At 36.4% G+C, this 22350-nt stretch overlaps 1 protein-coding gene across 11 annotated transcripts in view; it reads right to left on the reverse strand.

Moving 5' to 3' along the window:
• The window catches only part of WWP1 (WW domain containing E3 ubiquitin protein ligase 1), a 59172-nt gene that overhangs the window by 26893 nt on the left and 9929 nt on the right, over positions 1-22350 (reverse strand). For 4 of the 11 annotated variants that reach the window (XM_058820314.1, XM_058820307.1, XM_058820276.1 and 1 more), the window contains exons 2-5: positions 9072-9162; positions 5307-5445; positions 2952-3076; positions 39-176 (exon numbers count right to left, since the gene is read on the reverse strand). In XM_058820314.1, the coding sequence (XP_058676297.1) occupies positions 39-176; positions 2952-3076; positions 5307-5445; positions 9072-9141 (472 nt within the window). In that variant the 5' untranslated portion in view covers positions 9142-9162. Of the gene's footprint in view, positions 1-38; positions 177-2951; positions 3077-5306; positions 5446-9071; positions 9163-19856; positions 19949-21475; positions 21633-22350 lie in introns of those variants that run through there. The other 7 variants (XM_058820292.1, XM_058820300.1, XM_058820322.1 and 4 more) reach the window with 7 other exon arrangements.

A 22350-nucleotide genomic window follows, 5' to 3' on the forward strand; every position in this document is an offset into this window, starting at 1 on the left:
TCTAAATATTATCATCTGACTTAATTATTTTAACTTACTGGTTGCTGATGAACTGAGATTTGTAAGAGATTCTTGTTCAACAACCAAACCATCTAGCACAACAGTCAGTTCACCTGTTTGCACCATGCCACTCTTGTTTTCCAAAGAGAGTTTCAATTGTTCTTTCACCTTCTCCACTAAAAATGGAGTTGGGGTGGGTAGGGGACAAGAAGGAAAGAAGGGATAGAGGAAAAATTAAATTCTAAATAATATTGAAAGAGATCTTCAAAACACAAATGTGATGCATGCATTTAGATCTATAAAACTGAACATCAGAGATCTTCAAATCAAAGCAGAAATCATTATGGAGGTGTATATATTTACAGCTGCTGTGTGTACATGCACACTTTATTTTTAAAAAGAACTGTCTGTTTACATTGTATATTCTATAGGTATGCTAAAGAATCATTGTGGATTCAGTACTTTGTTGTTAATGATTTCCCAGGTCTGCCATTTCCATTAAGCCCTTTGGAAATTATGCACTACTTACATAACATGTGATGGCTTAAAGTCAAACAACTTCTGAACCACACAAACAAATATTAAAAAGTCACTGGGAACCCTTCATTTTACAACCAGAGTCTATATTCATTTCTCTTAGCACCTTTCAAAACTAATTCTAAAAGATCACTGAAAAAAACATCTCTTTGAGGAAGATGAAAATGCAAAGACTGCACAGTGTCCTCCCTCAATTTTAAAACTATTTTAAATGAATCCTTACTAGCATTTTCATAGATTGCAACTCCAAGGATTAAAGCGTAACAGAGTATGCCTCAGGTAACCAAAAGTTAAATCAGATATTATTTTCACTGAAAGAAAATTTGAGATAACTGATGGGGCAGTAAAATAATTCAATCTGACTGACAAGCAACACACACATTTGTAGAGAGACATATATAATCCAGAGGTAAAACATGCCGAGGATGCTACGTAATTCTCACTAAATCAACATCTACAAGTACAACAGTTAAAGCTACATGTCATAAATCCAAACATGGTCAGCTAGGAGCTCACATTAATCAGGTTAAAATGGTTAAGACCTTTCAGTATTTGTGCTCTCAGATTAAAAGATTAGTTTTTAAAGACATGCCATCATATTTCCCTCCATATCATAGCATTCCAAGTTAAATTTAAACTAGGCACTTCTATGCATTAAACTAGCATTTCCATTTTTTTTTTCATTCTTAGCATGCATCATAAGTGAACAATAAACATGAAAACAGGGGAGGCTGCTATAACCTACTGCCACATACCCCCAAGCTATTACCTGAAAGAGCAGGTTTGACAGTGTAGTTGGGCAGCACTTACCAGCAGACACACACTGCTGTGCCACAATGGATTTTAAGGGACTTCACCCCTCTGCAGCAAGCACAAAGCTCCTGAATCTACAGGATTACTGATTTAGCAATACACATTTGGGGGAAAAGTACTATCTCAAAGAAGAGAAGAAACTAACCTATCACTGAATTGTTTAATTAACACATTTTTTAAGTTTTGCAAAGGGTGGTTGGTTTAACTTCTGCTATTTTATAGGTTATCTTCCTAAACCAGATCAGCTGTTGGCTGTAGCTTAATTGAGCTGGCAAGAACACTGTGAGGTGTGTGGGCAGCAATTTAATAGTTGTGGTGTTTAGCAGAAAAAGGAACCAAATTAATTCTAATGTTTCTGCATACAGAGGACTTCCCGTTCCATTTTCATCAGCAAAGAACCTTTTCAAGTGCTGCATTTTAGAATAGGTATCAATAAGTAAATGAATTAAGGTTACCAGTCAGATTATTCTACCAGTGAATTCTTAGATAACCCAGTAAGTATCTAACTACTGACTTGCTCAAACAAGAAACATTGCACATAAATTACTTTTGTTGCAATGTACAGCAAACTCAGTCAACCATTCCCTGAAAGAATTTGTCAAGCTGTTAGATCCTACCTCCTCAGGATCTACAGTAATCAAATGTTAAATATTTTGTTAGAAATTTTGTTAGAAATCTGTAGAAAGTATTTAGAAATATTTTTTGTGGCTAACATTATTATAACCCAATTTATTCTGATACAGTTTTCTTAAGTAAAAGAAAATTTTCAGCCTATGAAATTTGATGCTGAATCATTACAATACAGTTAAAGAAGACCCACTCAATATTAGATGCTATTTCAATCTTCTGTAAGAATCAGAAAAATTTAGCTTTTTTTTTTTTTCTCTTTATCCCCACTGTTCAAAACATTCACCTCAGGTTTATATATAGATAACTTGTGAGAAAGGTTAAGTTTGGTTTAGCTTTTAGCTGGAATTCTACTGCCACTCTGGAGTGGAATTTAAAGTGTGGATTCACCATCTTGTTGTACTAAAAAAAAAAATTTTGAATAGCAAATCAGATCTATTCTATTAAAAATATTTAGAAAATATTAGAAGTTACATGGAACGATCAATTTCTAATGTACTACAAGGAAGATCACAATTGTTTCATTAATCAATGCTTTTTATTGCTCTCTGGGCAGCTACATTATGAGGGACAAATATCCAGAGTTTCTATTAGTGACTCCAGAGAAGAAAAACTTGAAAAATTACACAGCTTTTCTGAAAGTTTTTTTTGGTTACCAAATTTTTTTTTTTTTCTGGTTACCAAATCTAAAACACATCTTCTATCAAATTGGTTACTAGCTTGCTACAAAACATTGAATTTCTGCTTTTACTTTCAGCAACTAATACTCTACTGTTTGCTTCAATAGTATTACACCCCAGTGTTACATTTAAAATGCTCTCAATAGCACAGATATCTCTAGAAGAGACAAGTAAAGATATCAACTGAGAGTCAGTTGTCACTACATGTATAATTAGTAGTCTGGTTGCAGGTTTGATATATAGATTAGTAGTAATAATTTTACTTTATTGAAAATATCCTTCATGATAACTTACATTTTCTATTGTGTACTTCCAAAGCTTGTCTCAAGTCTACAGTGGCTCTTCCTAATAAAGCATCTGCTTTTAAAGTGTGATGGCTCCACACTCTAAATTCCAGCGTAGTCTGTGGAGTCACATGCCTGCATAAAAAATAAATTTTAAAAAGATATATACAGATTTTTAGGAATTAATTCTTGTTATTAGGAGTATTTGAACTTTATTCACTTTCTCATTGTATTTTTTGATACTAATGAAGTGTAGTTTTGTATTGCAAGGGGAAATTTTTAACTAAGAACTGCAAACACTATAATATCTACACTTAGGATGAAACGTAAAAGTACATTACTATGATAGCCTAAGGAATTTGAGAAGCATCAGAATAACCTATACTCAGCTCAAATCTCAGCTATATAAAACAAATCTTGATTTATGAAAGACTTATTCCCCTCTTCCTCCAGAGTTCTAGCTAAAAACTTGCATTATTAAATGTGGAGAAAAAGGTGGGAAGTGTATTTGTATGTCACTGAAAAGAATAATAGTATGTATTTTTCTAAAAGGAATAAACCAACCAAGCATCTATTTTCAAGCAAGAGCCCACTCAACAGGTATCAGCCTGCCATGGAAGTGTTGATAAACATTTTTTGTGAATCCACAAATATATATATAACCATAAGGCATACTCACAGAAATCAGAGAGGAAAATTCAAATGATGAAGCTAAAGTAAAAAGTGGAGGGAAGCAGAAGGTAAAGGACCCAATTGCAGTAATACTATGACAAGCTTTGGCATTGATCTCTCCCCTGCTCAAGCTATGCTAGGTCCTGGAGAGTAACTCGTGTAATACAGGGTCTAGTACTGCGAAGGTGGTCCTAGCTGTGCAAAATAGGAGGAGAAGCACTTCATTGCAAAAAGTCAAAGGCCACAAATCCATAAGTATTGACCTAATATATACAAAAAGTTGTATCAGCAATGATGAGATTAATAATAAAAACAAGCCCCACTCTCCCAACAACAGGACTAATTCTACAGTCATTTGAACATGTTGGACAAGCTGGATATTTTTTGCTGAAATACAAGCAAATATATTTTTGCATTTTGAATAGGCTGCCTTCTAAGGGAGGTCTTAGTAAAAGAGCAGCTCAACAAAGTAAAGGAAAAAGTCTCCAACACCTACACACACAAACATATAGCTCACTCACAGAAGTGAGGGGAATTTGGTAAGCCAGAGAGGTCACTTAACCTCAAATACTATTCCAATAGCCAGAGGAAGAGGGGGCCAGAATACCTTAAAAATACATATAAGGGTAAGACCCTGAGTAAGCAATACTCATGAAATGAGTCTGCCATTACCATGCATTGCAATTTAACTAATTTCTATCAGATCACCAAATCCTGCCAAAGCAAACCTGGCTCCTCAAGAGAAACTCAGCTCTCTGTGAGTATACTGATAGCTCTGCAATTGTTCTAGTTCTTGATCCCAGAAATCATCCTCAGGTCCAAGACGATGTTATTCTCTTTTGCAACACCGCAAAGGCTAATAAGTTCACTAAACCTAAATACCAAGAACTGAGGCACAGGAATACCTACTTGCTTCTGAGCAGGTCTGGAGTAAGTAAGTGCTCCCAAGCAGAGTTCCCCAAAGATGTACCACTCCTTACTCTCCAGCACTTACTGGAATCTAGCATGGCTCCTACTGCTAACAAAGCCGGCTATTGCACACAGACATGTCAGATGCTGTGAAATGTACTGGCCCAGGCTCAACACCACTTGATAGGAGCTATGGTGTTCCCAGAACCAAGTCTGAACCAATATAATCTTGCTTGTGAATAAAGCATTCTAACCAAGAGCAAGACCGCCAGCTCTTCATGGAGTTCTATTCAGGCATATCTACATCCCTAGCATAGTTAAACCAAACTAAACCACAAGAAGATTAAAACAGTCAAATATCAGGGAAAGGTGTGAGGTAACTGCAGTTTTTGTGTGCACATCCCTTCACTGGGAAATTCAAAGGAAGAAGTGTGCTTCCTCGTAACTACTACTTACCCAGTTGAGACTTTTCCTTCTAATGTTGAGAATGACATGGTTACAATTAGTAAGTCTTTCTAGCAATGTATGCTGAACACAGTGCTGACAAATATCAAGACTATATCACGTAGTGCCACTGTATGCAAGTAACACATTCAGGAAAAAAAATATTCTCAAAACATTGTAAGGATTCAGGAAAAAAAAAAAAATTGAGATAAATACCAACTTACGTCTGCATTTAAACATCAACAGCCAGAGCAAACTATGTAGGCAGCCAAGCTTAGTAAATATTTGCCTGCAATGTCTGTCTAATAAATAGTATCAAACAACCAAAAAATCTACTCACACTGTCAGCTGCTCATCCCATTTGGGATTTGAAGAACTACTTGATTTTGCTGTTTTCTTAATTTCTCCATCTGCGGTTAATTCCGTGTAGAAAGTTGTTCCAAACCAATTCTTTTTCCGTTTCAGTTTGGCACTAGAAACTAATAAAATACATTGCTTTATCTCCAACAGCATACGGTTGCCGAAAAACAGAAAATGTCCTGCCTACACACTGTATGAAATACTTTGCAAGGCAATGTTTTTCTTCACCTACAACACTTCTGCTGAACAGAAAGAAGTCAATGCAAAAATTACCATTTTATTTTATTAGTAGTTTTTATTTTCAAAAGCTGCTTTGTCAGATAGTTGAAACCAAGTGTCACATACTCTTTTCACCACACACTGGCAGGACTGGTTGTACAGACAGCACAATTATTTTAGGGCTAAACGCTGGAAATAACATAGGTTATTTTCTCATTGTTCTCCCTATTCTTCCCTTAACTGAAAAATGCCTAAGTATATCTGATGATGCGTCTGAGGGATAATGAGACAGACTATTTTTTAGTTATATTTTGTTATGAAAGTCGATGCAGTTCACGCCTATTTCAAAATGTCCCTGTATAGGAAAGCCTGTATAGAGAGCTTCATTTCTTTGCCTGTATTACTGCATGGTTGAATTTCTGGGTTTACACATCAGTTGGTAACAATTAAGAAAGCTACTCTTAGTTTTCATCTATTTAAACAGCTTTGCAGATGAACTCAAAGGTTTCAGGTAAATATTCAAAAATTAAGAAACACCACTGACCAAAGAAGCTACTTTCCCGTCCAAATCAGTGGTCAGTTCCTCTGTGCTCCTCAACATAAATCCTCTTCCATGCCCAGTTGAGGAAGTCACTATAAAAACCAACAGCAGCCCAATTGCCAAGATTTTAAATTCTATTTCAGGTAGATGGTGTCTTGAAAAGACCACAAGAATGGACTCTCAACTATATTTACCTGCTGGCTCTGCCTTCTCTCTAATTCCTCCCTTGCTTCAGTGTGGTTCTTGTTTACTCCACTTGCAAACTAAAACAAGGCTGAGTATCTTCAGACATTTGAAAATAATTCTTTCCCCTTCCTGTCCTTTATGGTACTTGCTAACTCAATGTGGAATTTTACTGAACTGAAAGGGAGACGTATTTCTGAATTGCAGTATTCTGAGACATAAACATTAGTCACTTAAAAGTTAGTGGGATGCAACCATCCAAGGTTCTAAAGGAATTAGCCATGGACTTTTACTTGTTTCAAATAAAAGGTGCAAACTTAACTTCCTCACATTTGAAAAGCCCAGCCTTAGAAATGCATCATGGGTTATAAAAGGCTTTCATCCAGCTGATGAAAGCTGGATTGTAGTAAACTGAAACTGCAATTCCACACACAAGTCATATTTTTTCATCTCAAATCATGATGTTTTTAAGCTTTGACAACCTCTACTTCTTCCACATTTTCCTCCAGAATTTACTTTCCAAAGGAAAATACAACGTTTATTAAAACACAGTTATTTAATAATTATATTCAAGCTTCCTCCTAATTTCCCCTTCTTTTGTCTGATTACATGTTGTTAGTAATTTTTGAGTCCCAAAACATAAAAGGAGACCATGATCATCTTTTGGTTAGGACATCTTAAAAAAACTATGAATAAGTAATAATACCAGCAATACCTCCAAAAGAACAAGACAAGATCTCACCAAGAATATTTGAACAAATACTGATGGCAAAGCATGCCTACAACATGTTGTATCTGTCCAAACTCAAGTCACCACTCCATACAAATTCTTTGTCTGCAAAATGAGTCTATGATACTTGCTGCCTTTATAAAAGTGCTTTTTAAGTATAGTTCTTGAAATAATTATAGCTTCTACAGCAGCATAAACAAAACTGCACATAATTATGCAGTGTAGGTCAGCAATACTACAGTCCCACACTCCTCTGCCTCCTACTACTCAGAATGCCACTGGCATTCATTCCTGTGATCCTGCAATAAAGACTAGGTTTAGAGAACTAAACCTTCAGAAAACTAACCACAAATGTTGTAAAGACTCCTTCCCATTTGAGCCCTGACCCAGATTTCTTGGAGTCAAAAGCAGTCCCAATACCAGAAAAATACAAGACTATTTACATAAGGAGGAGCTTAGCACAAGAAAAAAAAAAAAAAAAAAAAAAACATTTCTGTAGACACAGATCTGAAATTAAGGGTCATTTGTGTAAGTCAGTTTACAGTTACATATATACATTCAATCTACAGGCAGCTCCATCTCTGCTATTAGTCATTGCCAGTTTTGATGATTCATCACATTATTGAGTAATGTGCTCCTTACATAAGGTTAATAATTTTTGAGGCTCCTCTCTTATCTAATTTCATAAAATATCCATTTGGGGGACTCTTCAACTCTTGCTCAGATAACCTGGCCATCTTTGGATCATCTAGCAAGATGCACCTTTCTTTAGATGCAGCCTTTATTAAGATGTGGTATCTTACTCATGTTTTTCCCAAGTTTTTTTCAGGATAGCTTTAATATATTCCTATTTTTACTTCCATTATTACTTCAGCATCCATTTTTACTTCAGCATTCCCAGATTTCTCAAAATCCCTGGAAAGCTCAAGTTAGTTATCAATGGTAAAATAATACTTATACACATAAATACACATATATATATTTATGGTAGGTGTATTTATGTACAGTATCTTACCTATGTGCTGGTAACATTTTTACTTTTAACTGTGGTAACACTGTCACTATTAGCTATTGCTTATTTAGATGCACTTTGCTTATCTTCAGACAACCAGGAAACCCCAGTCCTGCTCTGCCATCCCACAGACAGAGCAGCTCAGACTGACAACAATTGTCACATCATTGACCAGTCCTCGTCCATCAGTAGCAAAATGCATTCTTGGTCTGTTCAACAACTATTGAAAAAGTGTCCCCAGCACAATCAGAAAGTTCCAAGACTGTTTTCCAGAAATTTCCACGGATACTGGGATGGCTTATTTCTGCCTCAAACTATGAACACCAGCAGAGCAAAAGGAAAAAAAGAGACTTCACAGCAAATTGTAACTGGATAGAAGGAAACACGTTCAAATTGACATGGCTTATCACAAGTAAAGCTGGTAATCTACAGACTTTGAGATACTGAAAAATGAGCAACCTGATCCAACTTCAAAGGTAGCCCTGCCTTCATCAGAAGATCAGACTAGGGAATCACCAAAGGCCCTTTCCAACCTAAGTTATTCCATATGTCTGTTAAGTCTAACCAGTGGCCCTAAGGATATTATATTCAACAAATATTTACCTGATATTTAATGAAAGAACTTAATCTTCTGAAGGGCTAGCAAATTCTGTGATCTCCTCCAGTTCTCCACCTTCACTAAAACATTGTACCTATTTTCAGCTTGGGGTTCACTACAACCACCTTTTTCCTAGAATTTCAGTAATCTGTGTTCCCTCTTCAGAATACAAGTCATTAACCACTTGTTCCCAAGCAAAATTTCTTGCAATTGTTCTGTACTGTTGTACAAAATACCTTTTTTTTATTTTGAAGATTTATTAAACTCTATCATGCAACTCACTGTATAATCTCTATTTAGCCTCAAATCACCTACATATATTATAGTCACATTATTAACTGTAACATTCATATAATTAATTAAGATATTAACTAGCTCATTTTTACACTCACTTCCAGGAATGCTTTTGTAGAATACATATGTTTTCCTGTAAAAATCTCTATGACACAAATCACTACTTGCCTGTTACTTGCATCTGTAATCTTCCATTACAGTTGTGACTTGTATCAGATCTTGGTGAGGCTGTGGCCATGTCAGAGGTTTAGGCTTCAGCCTAAAAAAAGCAAACAAGATCGCTTATTAAAAAGTACTTATCTCTGCATGTCAGCTACAGCTATTAAATAAAAATAAAATGTTCAACTAATCAAGAAGTTACCAAGTATTATTTAGGTACAGCAGAACACATTATTTCATAACAGCAGCTAAAAAAAGCAATCACTTTGGAAATTTGTCCCACGTTACACCTAAGGATGCCAAGACACTTCAGTAACATATATATTTACATAGCTTAGAACAACTGTGTAAGGCAAGAATAGAAATTCAGCTGTGATACATCAATAATTCTCTCTCTAGAAAACATACTTATGGTCTGATTTCAGATAAGCTGAGCACCAACAATTTCAAAAGAACAAAACGTTTGAAATGTTTACATGCTCGAAAATCATGCTGTCACCAGAACAACACACTCAGTAATGACAGCAATTCAGACAAACGTTTGCATTCTATCCCTAGATTTGCCACCAGCTTCCTGCCCCACTGCAAATCACTGTGGGTGATTTGTCCACCCACAAATCACTTCCCTCATCTATTGAGACAGGAAGCGCTTCACAAGGACACCCAGCTCACCACTCAGCAACTAAAACTGAGTGTGTCAGATCCCAGCTGGGGCATCCCAGCACATACCCTGCAAACAGCATCACTCCTGTCCTCCTGAGCTACTACACCTGAAACACAGCCAGGAGTAAAACATTCTGTTTCTATCAGACAACTACTCTTCACACAAAAAGAATATATAAGTGTAAAATAGATTTTCTCTGATCTGGATGAACTTCCACATATTTGCTTTGGTGAATACAACTGGTTTCAATTAACAATATGGGAAGAGCTGTCACCAAACCTTTTTGATCATGCACTTCTAGAAGTATGAAAACTTTGAGTACATTCCCCCAGTACATGTGTAGTTAGTTCTACATTAAATGTATGTACCATTTTACTAATACACCCTGTATATATTACAATGTACAAAACCAGAAATTTAAAAGGATGAAATGAAGATGAAATAAACAGTATTTTTAAATATTTTAATGGTAAAAAACCATTATGCTCTTACCAAAAAAAGTGGGGTTTTTTTTGTAAGACCCATGTGATTGAATATTCTTCAGCATTTTTTAAAATGCTGACTTAGCACTTTGTAATACAGTGATTTGAAGGCCTAGTTTCAAATTCAGTTTATTGGCTGTCATAGCTGGAAAACATATTTTACAGAGATATGTACATCCAAATCAAAGTGCATCACTGGCTACACTTTGTAAATCATGACACTCATTTTGCATCTTCATCCACTAATTATGCAAAGGTTTTTCTTGAAATATGGCCATAATTTTCCATCTTCCCTGATATCAATCACTTGTTATTGTAAACCAATGGAAGGCACATTTTTATACTTCTATAAAAAAATTCAGATTCTGAAACTCTTAACTGGGAGGACTTTTAAGCAGATAAGGAAATTCTGCTTCCAAGTTTAAGTCTACAAATACAGAAGGTTTTACAGATGACACATCTTTTCTGGCAACAAAAATCACACTAGGAAACATTTCAAAACATCCATTTTCAAAATACTTTCTCAATAGCATCAGTTTATTTCAAAAAACAATAGGTTTCTCACTTGTTAAAATTCCATCTTGACCTTCAAGTGAAGTATCTTAATTGTCTTTTTTTTTTTTTTAAATAACTGATAGTCAGCATACTGCTAACTGTTATCACAAAACAGGTCAGGAAATTCGTAACACTTGTTTTTTTCTGTGAGATAAAACATGTAATTAATCTTCAAGTTTTACAACTCTTCTAAGCACTTTGCCATGATAACTAGTGATCCTCTGCACAGTACACAAGATCTTCCTGGTCACACCCAGTGTCATTACAGATTATGTTGGATACTGAACTACTTAAAGGTTTTGTTTTCATACAATGAACCACAATAATGACATCCTGCAGCCCTTTGTGCACTTAGGGCTCCAACTTTCTTGTTGCTTGCCTATGCATGTTGCAGTGAATGAATTCTGCAAGTTGTGCCCAACCTGTAACCTTAGCCAAGAACCTTTTTTACTTTGGTCAAATCAGCCACTCCATCTGTGGTTACTTTTGTAAAAAAATGTGGTTATTTAAGAAGACACTGTTTAGAATTTATGCTTAAGAATGTCTCTTGTCTGGTACATCTTTCCCTAATGACTTAGTTCTTTGTGAATTTCATTATGGACCCAGAATCTAGCAATCACCATAAGTCGAGCCACACCACAAACACCTATACTTTTATCCAAGTGTCAGTAGAGCAAGCCTCTCCCACTGTGTAATTTTTTCTGATATTTGTTTCTTCAGAACTTTGGCAACGTTTTCCAGACATCTTCCAACAGTATCTGCTGACAAAAGAATGTGTTTTAGTTTGTCACCACATTGTTTACCATGTATTATTTCAGACATTTATAGTACCACAGGAAGAGGAAATGCTTCCCCAACAGAATCTGTGTCTTCTGCTACTGAGAAATCTCAAAAGAGGCTTCTAATGACCTGTCACTAAGTTTAGTGAAATCTTGTAAAATCTTGGATTGAGTTCATCATGACTTCAACATTGCTGAAAAAACCTGCAGATGCTTGTACGCTTGTCTTCATGTTTTGGGTGCTTAGCTTTTAAATGCCTTGCTAATTGTGATGGCTTCATACTATCATCAGCTGATACCTCAAGAAACAATGTTCATCATTTCCAATAGCGGATGTACATCCGTATTTGAAATACCATTCTTGATAAACCAAATTGTTTTGGCTGACTTCTTGTCACCTCTAATAGCCAATGGTTTTATCTCTTAATACACCTGACCAAGAGCTCAAGCTAGAAGTAGAAGAAGCATCAGCTCTGCCATGTTCTTATTATTCATATTATTAGTATTATCTTCAATCCGTGGTCTCTTTGCAGGATTTTTTTTAAAGCTACTTGCCTATTTTGTGAGGGTTTGCTTGTAAAAACTTTGTAAAAACTAAATATTATAATCCACAAATCCTCCTAACTGGGCCCAAGTAAACTGCCTCCATCACAATACACTGGAAGTGAATGAACAAATGAAGGTGTTACTGTGACCCCATCATACTGTGCAATACTAAATCTGTCTTCAGGACACCTCATGAACTAAACGTGACACAGACCATGCAACATACAGACCTACAGAGGGTGCCAGTATCAATATTAAATAAAGCTTAATTTCTTTCTTATTTTTCAGTTAAAATATAAGTCCTAGATTTTCTTCACACATTCCACTGGATGGTCTTCTACACCTCACTTTGGAGGCTACTGATATGGAAATCATAAAAGCAACACATGCAAACAACTCAAATAAATTCAAATTCTTCCCAAGAAACCAAGATCTGCAATCTAGTTCTAAACACACATTAAAAAACTAGTTTAGGCATACCTCTGTAATTGACAAATTATGATTATTTCTTTCCTTCAACTGTTTAACCTATGTAGATCTAAAATGCTGGGGTGGGGGGTTGGTTTTCATTTGGTTGGTTGGATGATTTTTGTCCTTTTTTTAACTTTACACCAAGGATGTGCGAAACAAAATAAATACAGAAATAAATAAATAGTGTCAGAATTCTCGAGTAGACAGTTCATTGTATAATCTCCTCAAACTTCATGTGCTGATTTATCTGCAATACCACTTGCCTAAACCTGAGTTTCTGGCTCTGCAAGCTACTAAGCTGCTAACTCCATTTGGCAAACACGTTTGTCAATCTTCTGATAACAGGGAAGCAAGAATTCACTACACTTAGCTTTGCATCATTCCTCTTGAAAGAAAAAATGACCACGATACCTGGGAGAAATTATTGCACTGTGAGGGAGATCTCAATAGCTGATGGAAATGAAACAAAGTTAGGCTTGTGGTCGTCTGAGGGGCATGACTGCAACCCACAACAACAGTCCCCCAATGTTCTGCTCTGACCCTGCTGAATTAACATCCTTCTATAACAGAAATCTATTTTATATTCTTGCCAATAAGGTACACTTAGGTGCATTTACACCTAAGCAATTATTATAGTTCCACATTTTCGCTATGCTGTAAACTAAATACTGACATGCATGTCAAATACCATTTAGGAAAACACACTAAAATATAGGAAAGTTTTTTTAAAAGCATTTAAACTTTTAAAAATAAACATAGATTTTTAACAACAATACATAAAGTTTTGTGTCATGGTTTATATTGAAAAGGGCTTTACTGAACAGAGCAATTTAGTTGAACTGACTGATTCTGTTTTCATCATGTTCCAAAGATTCTAACAGTTTCCATCAGGTTCCAAAGATTCTAACAGCTGCAGCCCACTCATCCTTTCCTAACTGATTAGAAATCAAGAACGGGCTGGGAACTAAGAGAAAGGAAACATTTAATTTATTTAAGGCTTTAGTCATCAGTTATTTTCATCACTAACTCAGTTACTGACATTTTTAAATTAACAGGTTATTGCCTAATCAGCTCAGATGAAGGTTGATTCTTTCAGGATACAGCCTGCTCACATGACAATGTTTGTCATTTTCATTCAAGATCCAAAAAGCCACTCTAATGTTAATATTTAAAAAAAAAAAAAAAGTCTTCACTGCCTGATGCACACTGGGTCATACTAATTTCCAAACATGTTTTTACTCCAGGTAAACAAAGCCTTCAAGAAGGAAAGTCAGCCAAACTAGATTGTACAAGATTAATTATTTTATCCAGAGCTTTGAACATCTATTAGTCCCTAAAGGCTGGTCTGAACATATGACAAATGCTGCTGCACAGTTAAAAAAGAGAAGCATAATCCAAAACTTGGCCCTTCAACCTTTGACAAATAGTTACTGGTGCAGACACGGCAGGGAGCAGAGGTGAGGTGAGACAGCAGACAAGAACTCTGTCACAGGAACTGTTTGCAGTGCTGACAAAAACAGTATTACCGACATTTGTAAGGTACTAGTATGGATTGTCATACTCAAGTAAAAGACATGAAAAGCTCTCCTGGGATAACAGGCCATGAAAGAGCAGTCCAAAATTAACAAAGACTGGAAGTAAAGAGTGTTGATATAAATGTTCCCAAAAATCTTGGGCTTCTAGGGAGCAAGGCTGCTGCAGAGATACCACGCACATATTGAATGAAACTAAGCAGGGACAATAAAGAAGTCCCATAAGTAGAAGAACTGACAGACTTACATGAAGATGGGACTACCATCATTTTTTTACTTTACTAGAGGAAAAACCTTTTTTAACCTGAGGAAGATTTCTGGAAGTTCTAGTAGGGATTCTTCCAATACTGAAAATCTGAAAGTTTCAAGGACTAGCAACCTGCCGTCTTGATGAGCCAGAAGAAATTATATCTGCACGGCCAAAAATAAACAAAATTTCAACTAAACACATTGTCTGATCTGCAGAAATGCATGGGATGCCAATTAAACCAAGCAAAGTGAAAATACTCCATTAGGAGGACTGAACAGTTTTCACATTCAGGGTAATGTCAAAAGCAAAATACCTGTATTTTCTTGATCTAATTTACAAAAAAGGCTCCATTAGAAAGAAAAACAGACAGTGAAGAAACACTGAAAGATGAGGATTTTTAACTAAACAATTTCAAAAGTCAGAATTCAAATAATGCAAGTCCTTACCACTAATGGAAAAGGGAACACTATGGCATAGGGGCAAGATTTACGGTTTTCTTGCATCATGGACAAATTTTTTTTTCCTCATGCTTAAATCCCTTTTTCTTGTCTCTCAAAATAAATGCCCAGTTTGGCTCTTGAATATGTCAATTAAGGGTTAAAATCTTTGAGGTTATCTTTACATAATCTTAAAAAGAGGATTACATACAGCAATGTAAGTCACCATCTTTGTAGTTATAATCTTCCTGAAAATGAGGGGATTAATTCTGACATGGCTACAATCACCACACATTCCCAAATATGAACTTGCTACGCCTCTTTATTCAAAGTCTAGGTTAAACTTCATTGATCTGAAGGATGTGAAGCTTTACTTTTCAGAACTGTTCATCAATACATACAAATACCACTCCCAGCCTCAAACTTCCAGGACAACAAAAATTCACTGAGACTCTGGAGAACCCCACGAAGACCACAGTGATCACAACCCTTCTTTCTAAACCACCCTCCTCATACATAACTGTTACATCAACTGGAAGAGTACAATCTAGTTATTAACTTCTACAGCTGATACTTTGATATTACTTCAGTTGTCATATGTTATTTTGGGTAACTACAGATTGATTAGGACAAAAGAAGACACAAGCAAAACCATTCCATGGACAACATAGAAGTCTATTAAAAAATTAAAGGATCTCCTTATTCATATGAATATCTCCTAATTCATATGAATCAACAGTTTCACGGAAGTCAGTCTCCTTAACAATAACAACATTTATAAAATTTACACTTCTGTGAGCAATACTCTCCAAATCTCAAAATGCTATTAAAACATCAGAAATCAAAGGGAACAACTACAGTGAATATTTCATTTATTTATTTTTCAGTCAGTAGAATAATTACTTATTCATAGAATTTAAGCAGGCACATTTTAAATTGCATTACTCATTTGAAAATGATTGCATCTAGTGCAGGTATTTCTTGTAAAGCTGAAAGTTAAGAAGTATCATTGGAGCAGCAAACACACATTTATAAATTGCCTGATGATGTGAACCAGTAATTGAGGAGATATTTAATGAAGAATCAAGGCACTCAGATGTAAAAGAGCACACTCACCAAGAGAGAAAACTACTTTCTTACTCATATGACACCACAAGAATCAAGCGAGGAATAAGAAAAAAAAGTACCAAGATAGCATGGTCCAATTACCTGTGATATCACTTCATAACATATGAAAAATCCCATCACTGAAATCAGTTAAATTTTTTTCTACTTTAATTCATTAATATAAACAATTAATGCTAAAGGTTACAGAAGTGAACAGTGATTTTGAAGGCTGTAGGTGCCAGAATCTCTGTACTGTAGCTCTTCTGAGTGTGAAGTATGGGAAGGAAAGATTCTAGGGAAGCTCTGCCCATGGTGGAGCATGCAGGGTGACACAGCAACCCTGTGTGAGCATCTTTCAGGAAAAGACATCTGTTCCACTTTGTTGGGTAGCACAGAAAATCATCCACACTTCTAGTCCTGCCTCCAGGCCCTCTTCTTCCACCAAAGAAACAAGGCTAGGTGAGGGAAGGGAGTTACCAGGCTGATGAAAATCAGCAAGTATAGGATCAGAAGCAAGTTTATTGATGTAAAAATAAGAAGGAAAAAAAAGAGAAAAAATGCCTTTTCTTAAGTCAGATGCAAATAAGTTTCTTAATCAATCTCTTTCCATTAAGGCTTTGAAAATCCAGAATTTTTATTCAACACAGTTCTGATTGAAAAGTCCATTTCACTATTTATCAACGTTTAAAATGCTGATGGTTTTGTCACAGCTAATTGAACACATGTCTAATTAACTGGTTTTTTTTTAAAAAGAACCAAAACTGTATTACTTCCAGAGAGAACCAGTAACTCTATTATCATTTTAAAAATTAAGGATTTCTCCCTTTGCCATCAGGAAACGTTCACCTCAGTAATTTGAGATGCACAAACAGAAGCCAGACCTGAAACAGATCTGGAGGAATATCTGTAGACCCAAAAACACGTTGGCCTTTCTTACACTGAGCAGGACAGTAAAGTTACTTCTACAATTCTTCTTGCCCTCTGCAACATTTACAAAAAAAAAAAAGACTTGGCATTCCCTATATGGATATTTCTGATCATCAAAAGTTAAAATTACAGTAATAATTACACACAGGCAAATAGAGAACTTAAAGTTTTCTTTCCTCGAATGCCACAAACCTTACCACAAACCAAATGCCACTTTAAGAGCAATGGAAATACTTATCACAAACACCAGCAGGGCCTTCTGAGAACCACTGAACATTTGCTTCATGTTGAATACAAAACTAATTTGTTCTTCACAAAAATTTCATCTCTCCTCCATTTGAGATGTTCTCCTTCTCTACAATTTACTATTTCAGGCCAATTTAGAAAGTCTGCAGTTCCACTCTCTTTTCTAACAGATGTATGTTAAACAGGAATATACAGTAAAGCCCAATACAAATTTTGGTTTAGTTGCAATGGACTAGGGATACAGACAAGACATCATGTAGGCCAAGGTATTAGCTTTAATTAATCAGCAATTAATTGGTGTATGAGGGAAGGCAGGGGAAGAAAAAACAACCATACTCCTGTGAAACAACCTTACTCCTATAGCTTCCAGTAAAAAGCTATATTCATGGATATCTTATACACTTAATGAAAATATTTGCTGGTTTGATTCCTTTCAAAAGAATGCCAGAATTTAAAATACTCATAAAGCTGGCAAAATGGTACCTTGACATGCCTCAGCCACTTACAGGAACTCTTTGACATATGCACTCTGTTGCACTCCTGTTAAGGAGCCAAAATTGTTTGAACACAAGAACAAACTTAAAGAAAAAGAAAATATTTCCTAGCTATGCTATTGTTTTAATTATTTCACATTACACATCTTTCTAGCTGGCAAAGACTTTAACAAGGGTATATAAAGCTCTAAATGAACATATTGTAATAGTTAAGCAGGCACTAAGTCACACTTAAAATTACTAGAAGTTGCAAAAACATTGAAGAGATTTTTTTTCAATGTCAAATAAAAGCCTTGACAAGCTTCAGTTAATTGAAATTAAGTAAATGAATTGAACAAGAACTATGGAGTAATGAAGCACCATTAAGCAGCAGGTGGGTTTTTTGTCATTCTTACAGATACACTGAAAGAAATGGTTCAGAGGCAAAGCCCAGTAAACAGTGCTTCCATGTGTGACTCCTGCTAGACATATGAGAGAAAAACAAAGTCCAAGTTACACAAACAGCTCTAACCTTTGATTTTTAATCTGGATGCCTTACCCTGAATGTCTGAAATTCTTTCAATTTAACTTAGTAGATCTGTTTATATGACACTGGGGTATTACTTTTTTTTTCTTCACAGACTAAACCACGTTCCACATCTTCTGGTATTCTGTTTTTGCCCCAAGCAGCCAATTCCCATACCTTTTTATCTGCATGAATTTAAACACTTCCTGTTTTTTGAACCTCTTATTTTTTTGTTGTTGTCACCTTTGCTACCTTTAAATTTCAGTCCTATGTATATTTTTCTTTGCATTTTATACCTATATAATCTAAAATTTTTCTGGGAGATATTTTAATTATTCCACACAAAAGTACACATGAAATCCATATGTTACAAATAAAAAATATTTCAGAATGCAACAAAGTAGCATGCATGCTTACCATCAGGTTTTCTACCTATGTCTTAAAATTATGCATGAAACTGAAGAACCTGAAACATTACAAGTCCCAACTTATTTGACAGTATGCTCAATGAAGGAAAGATTATTAACTTTCAGAATCCTTGTGAAAACAACTTAAGCAATAGTTCTACACTCAAACTGAATGCAAAAGATGGTACAAAATGTATTCAGAATCATAAAGCATAGATAAGTTTAATAATTACCCAGTAAATTTGTAAGATGCTGTGAGTAGTACTGAACAGCCTCCTCACCTATGAGATACCATTTGTAAAACAGTAGCATGTGTCATTGTTTAACAGCTTAGAAGACACTAGAAATGGAAATCAGTTTTTCCCTGATCATTTAAAATAATGCTAAGAGCAGTGATTTTACTTCTCAGACAATGGAAATACACAGTGACAGAACTTCTAGGACAGGATTGTAGCAAAGATTGTAGTAAAGTTTGTTGAGCAACAAATTATTTTCTGTGGTACCTACTGCTAAACTTGAGTCAGAGGAATACTGAGGGACTGAAATGTAGGTCTCTACCTTAAAAAAAAATCTAGGATAGTTTATAAAAATGCAAAGCTAACAACTTGAAACTACTTAATAGAATAGTTAGCTACTTATCAAGATCATAAGATTCCTTCAGATCCCTTTAGTACTTACTCCAATTCCTTAGGTACTGAGAAGTTTAAAATACATATGCTAAAAAAAATAACTATTTCATCAGGCACATAAATATCACCTATACAAACAGATCTGGAAAACCTGAAAGGACAGTAAAATGTGCTATTCAAAACATTTGTAACTGTAGGACATATTCTATGCTAATGGTGAATATTGGAAACTTTTTTTTTTTAAGTAGAGGTGCTCCAGTGCCTCAATCATCTTGATGGCCTTTAATTAAACTCTCTCCAGCCCATCCATGTCTCCTTTGTACTGAGTAGCCCAGTACTGGGCACAGCGCTCCAGATGTTGCCCCATCACCAGTGCTGAATAAAAAGCAAGGACCACCTCCCTCAACCAGACTGAGATCCTTTGTCTAATGCAGCCCAGGAACCAGTCACCCTCTGTCCCCATGGCATATTGCTGCATCATGTTCAACCTCATGCCCACCAGGACCCCCAGGTATCTTCTGCCAAGAGAATGTTTTGCTTCTCCAGTCAAAACACAAACATACTACCAAAACCATCTTCAACTTACAATGTCCCTCACTCCTTTATCTAAGAACAGTTTACAAGTATTACCCTAAAAAAATGAGAATTACTTGAGGCTGAGAGATCTGGAAAAGGACCAAAGCTTGTTAATTAGTACTTCAACAAAACAAATGAGAAGAAAGCTGTGAGAATATCCTCATGCTTTCTGTTTTCATCAACATACTTTTGGGAGTGAATCTTCAGACCAGCCAGAAGAGTCAGGGATATAGCAGCATTTGATTTCTCATCTTTTTACCAAGGCCACAGTACATACTGCTGATATAAACACAGTAGTGGTTTCCTTAGGATCTGCTTTCACAGAAGTAGAATGTCAGCTTCAGCACTCTCCTCTTCCAAGAGTTACAAGGCCTTGACAATAGGACAAGGCACTAGTTTTCCCTGACAGCAAACCAACAACTTCTCCAGAGATACTCCGATCTGCCTGATACACTGTAAATATTTTGTTACTAAGTTCCAAGTTGCCAACCCTGCAGCAGATCGACAGAGAACTGAAGTGGAAAGCAAACTGTAACTCTTCTTAAAACACAGGACATTCTGAGATGGAAGACAACCCCAAGGATCACCCTATCCAACTCCTGACTCCACACAGTGCAACATAAAAGGTAAACATCTTTTAATATAAAGTCAAAAACATCTCAGAGCACTGTCTAAATGCTTCCTGAACAGGATGGATTGGTCAGTTCCCAGGGCTATGATATTATTGGTGTTGGGATACACTTGGTGGGATGAGTCTCACGGCTGGACCACTGGGAAGGAGGGCTACTGGCTGTTCAGGAGCAAAAGGCAGAGCAGGCAAGGTGGAGGAATTGCTCTATTTGTGAGCAAGGGTTTGATTGCACATCCTTCCAGCTAGTGATGATATGATTGAGAGCCCCTGAGAGAGGATTAGTATGGAAGAAAAAGAGTTGTTGCAGTGGGTGTCTACCACTGATACCCCAGCCAGCACATAATCACTGATGAATTATTCTCAAGGCAATTTAGGGGAAACCTATGAATTTGTAGCCCTTGCCCTCATAAAAGATTTCAATTAATATCAATCAGGAGCACCATACCACTGTGATGAGGAAGTATTGGAAATTCTTGAAGTCTGTAGGATGTAACTCCTTGTCACAGGTACTCAGTGAGCCAGCTAGAAAAGATGCCCTCCCAGACTTTCTATTCGTGAATACAGAACTCGTGGGGGATGTGACAGTAGTTTGCTCTCTTGGCAGCTGTGATCATGAAATGATCCTGTTTAACTTTATATCCTTCTAGGATAAGGTCTCTGACCTTGTGGATGAAGGGAAGGTGGCAGACACAGTTCTGGATTTTAGCAAGGCTTTTGATACTGTTCTTCACAACATCCTTCAGGACAAGTTGCCCAACTGGGAAGAGCAGGTTCATGGTATGCTCAGTGAAGAACTGTCTGAAGGGCAGAGCTCAAAGGCTTGTACCAAATGGGACTGGTGACCCATCCCAGTGCTGTTCCTCAAGGCTCAGTTCCAGGGCCAGTCCTGTTCAATATTTATATCAATGAACCAGATGGAGTTGAATGGACCAGTATCAAGTCTGCTGAAAACTGGGGAGGGAGGTGCTAATCTCCTGTCCAGGTTGTTTAGTGACAGGACATGCAGAAATGGTTCAACATTGAGTCAGGGGAAGTTCAGACCTGACATTAGAAAGTATTTCCTCACTGAGAAGGTGGTTAAACACTGTAACAGGTTTCTTAGAGAGATGGTCTATGCCCCAGGCCCATCAGTGCTTAAGAGACATTCAAACAGCGCCCTTAACAACATAGTTTACCTTGCTGTCAGCCCTGAACTGCTCAGGCAGGTGGACTAGATGATCACTGTAGGTTCCTGCTAATTGAAATATTGTACTCTATTTTATTCTTGCAAACTGACAGCTTGGGGACATGCCCACTTCCCTGGTAAGGTTGTTCCAGTGCTTGACCCCACTTTTGAGATCCTTTCCAACATACGCCATTCCATGATTCAGCAGAGAATTTCTGATTAACCAACCAAACCAAAACAGTTTTAAGCAACTCCCTCACCTCCTATCACTGCACACCAGAAGATCAGCACCTCCTTATCTGTTCCCCATCATAAGGGAGCTGTAGACAGCAATGACGTCACCTCTGCATCTCATCTTCTCTAAGCCAAGCAAACACAGTATCCTGAGCTGCCCCTCATATCATGTCCTCTACTCCTCCTTTGGACAAATTCTAACATTCTTCACATAAATATTACTGTATATTTATATACAATATAAACTCTCCTTCTTAAGCCAAGTTGTATGCATTTTCCAACCCTCCATCTCAGAAACCAAATCTTCATCTACTGCTATTGATATAGAGAGCAAGCTATATACAAACAGCATTTTCTCCATTTTTTTCAAGTACGTTCATTGACCATTGCTACAAATGCTTCAGAATTGATCTGTGCATTATCTATAACGTATTACCAGCCTCATATAAGGGTCTAAGAAAAAATATAGTACCATTACAGAAGTTTACAAAAAACTGTATTTCCGAGTGTTATGCAAGAGGCCCAGACAAATGACTATGATTCCATTGCACACATCTGGCTGTTCTGGTCTGCCTTATACTTGGACCTTTTTAGCCTTGTTTTCCCAAGCAAACATCACATGCATGACTCATACTGTCCACCTGCCTCTCC

This window comes from Ammospiza caudacuta, chromosome 1 (assembly GCF_027887145.1).
Source record: "Ammospiza caudacuta isolate bAmmCau1 chromosome 1, bAmmCau1.pri, whole genome shotgun sequence".
Taxonomy (NCBI): Eukaryota; Metazoa; Chordata; class Aves; order Passeriformes; family Passerellidae; genus Ammospiza; species Ammospiza caudacuta.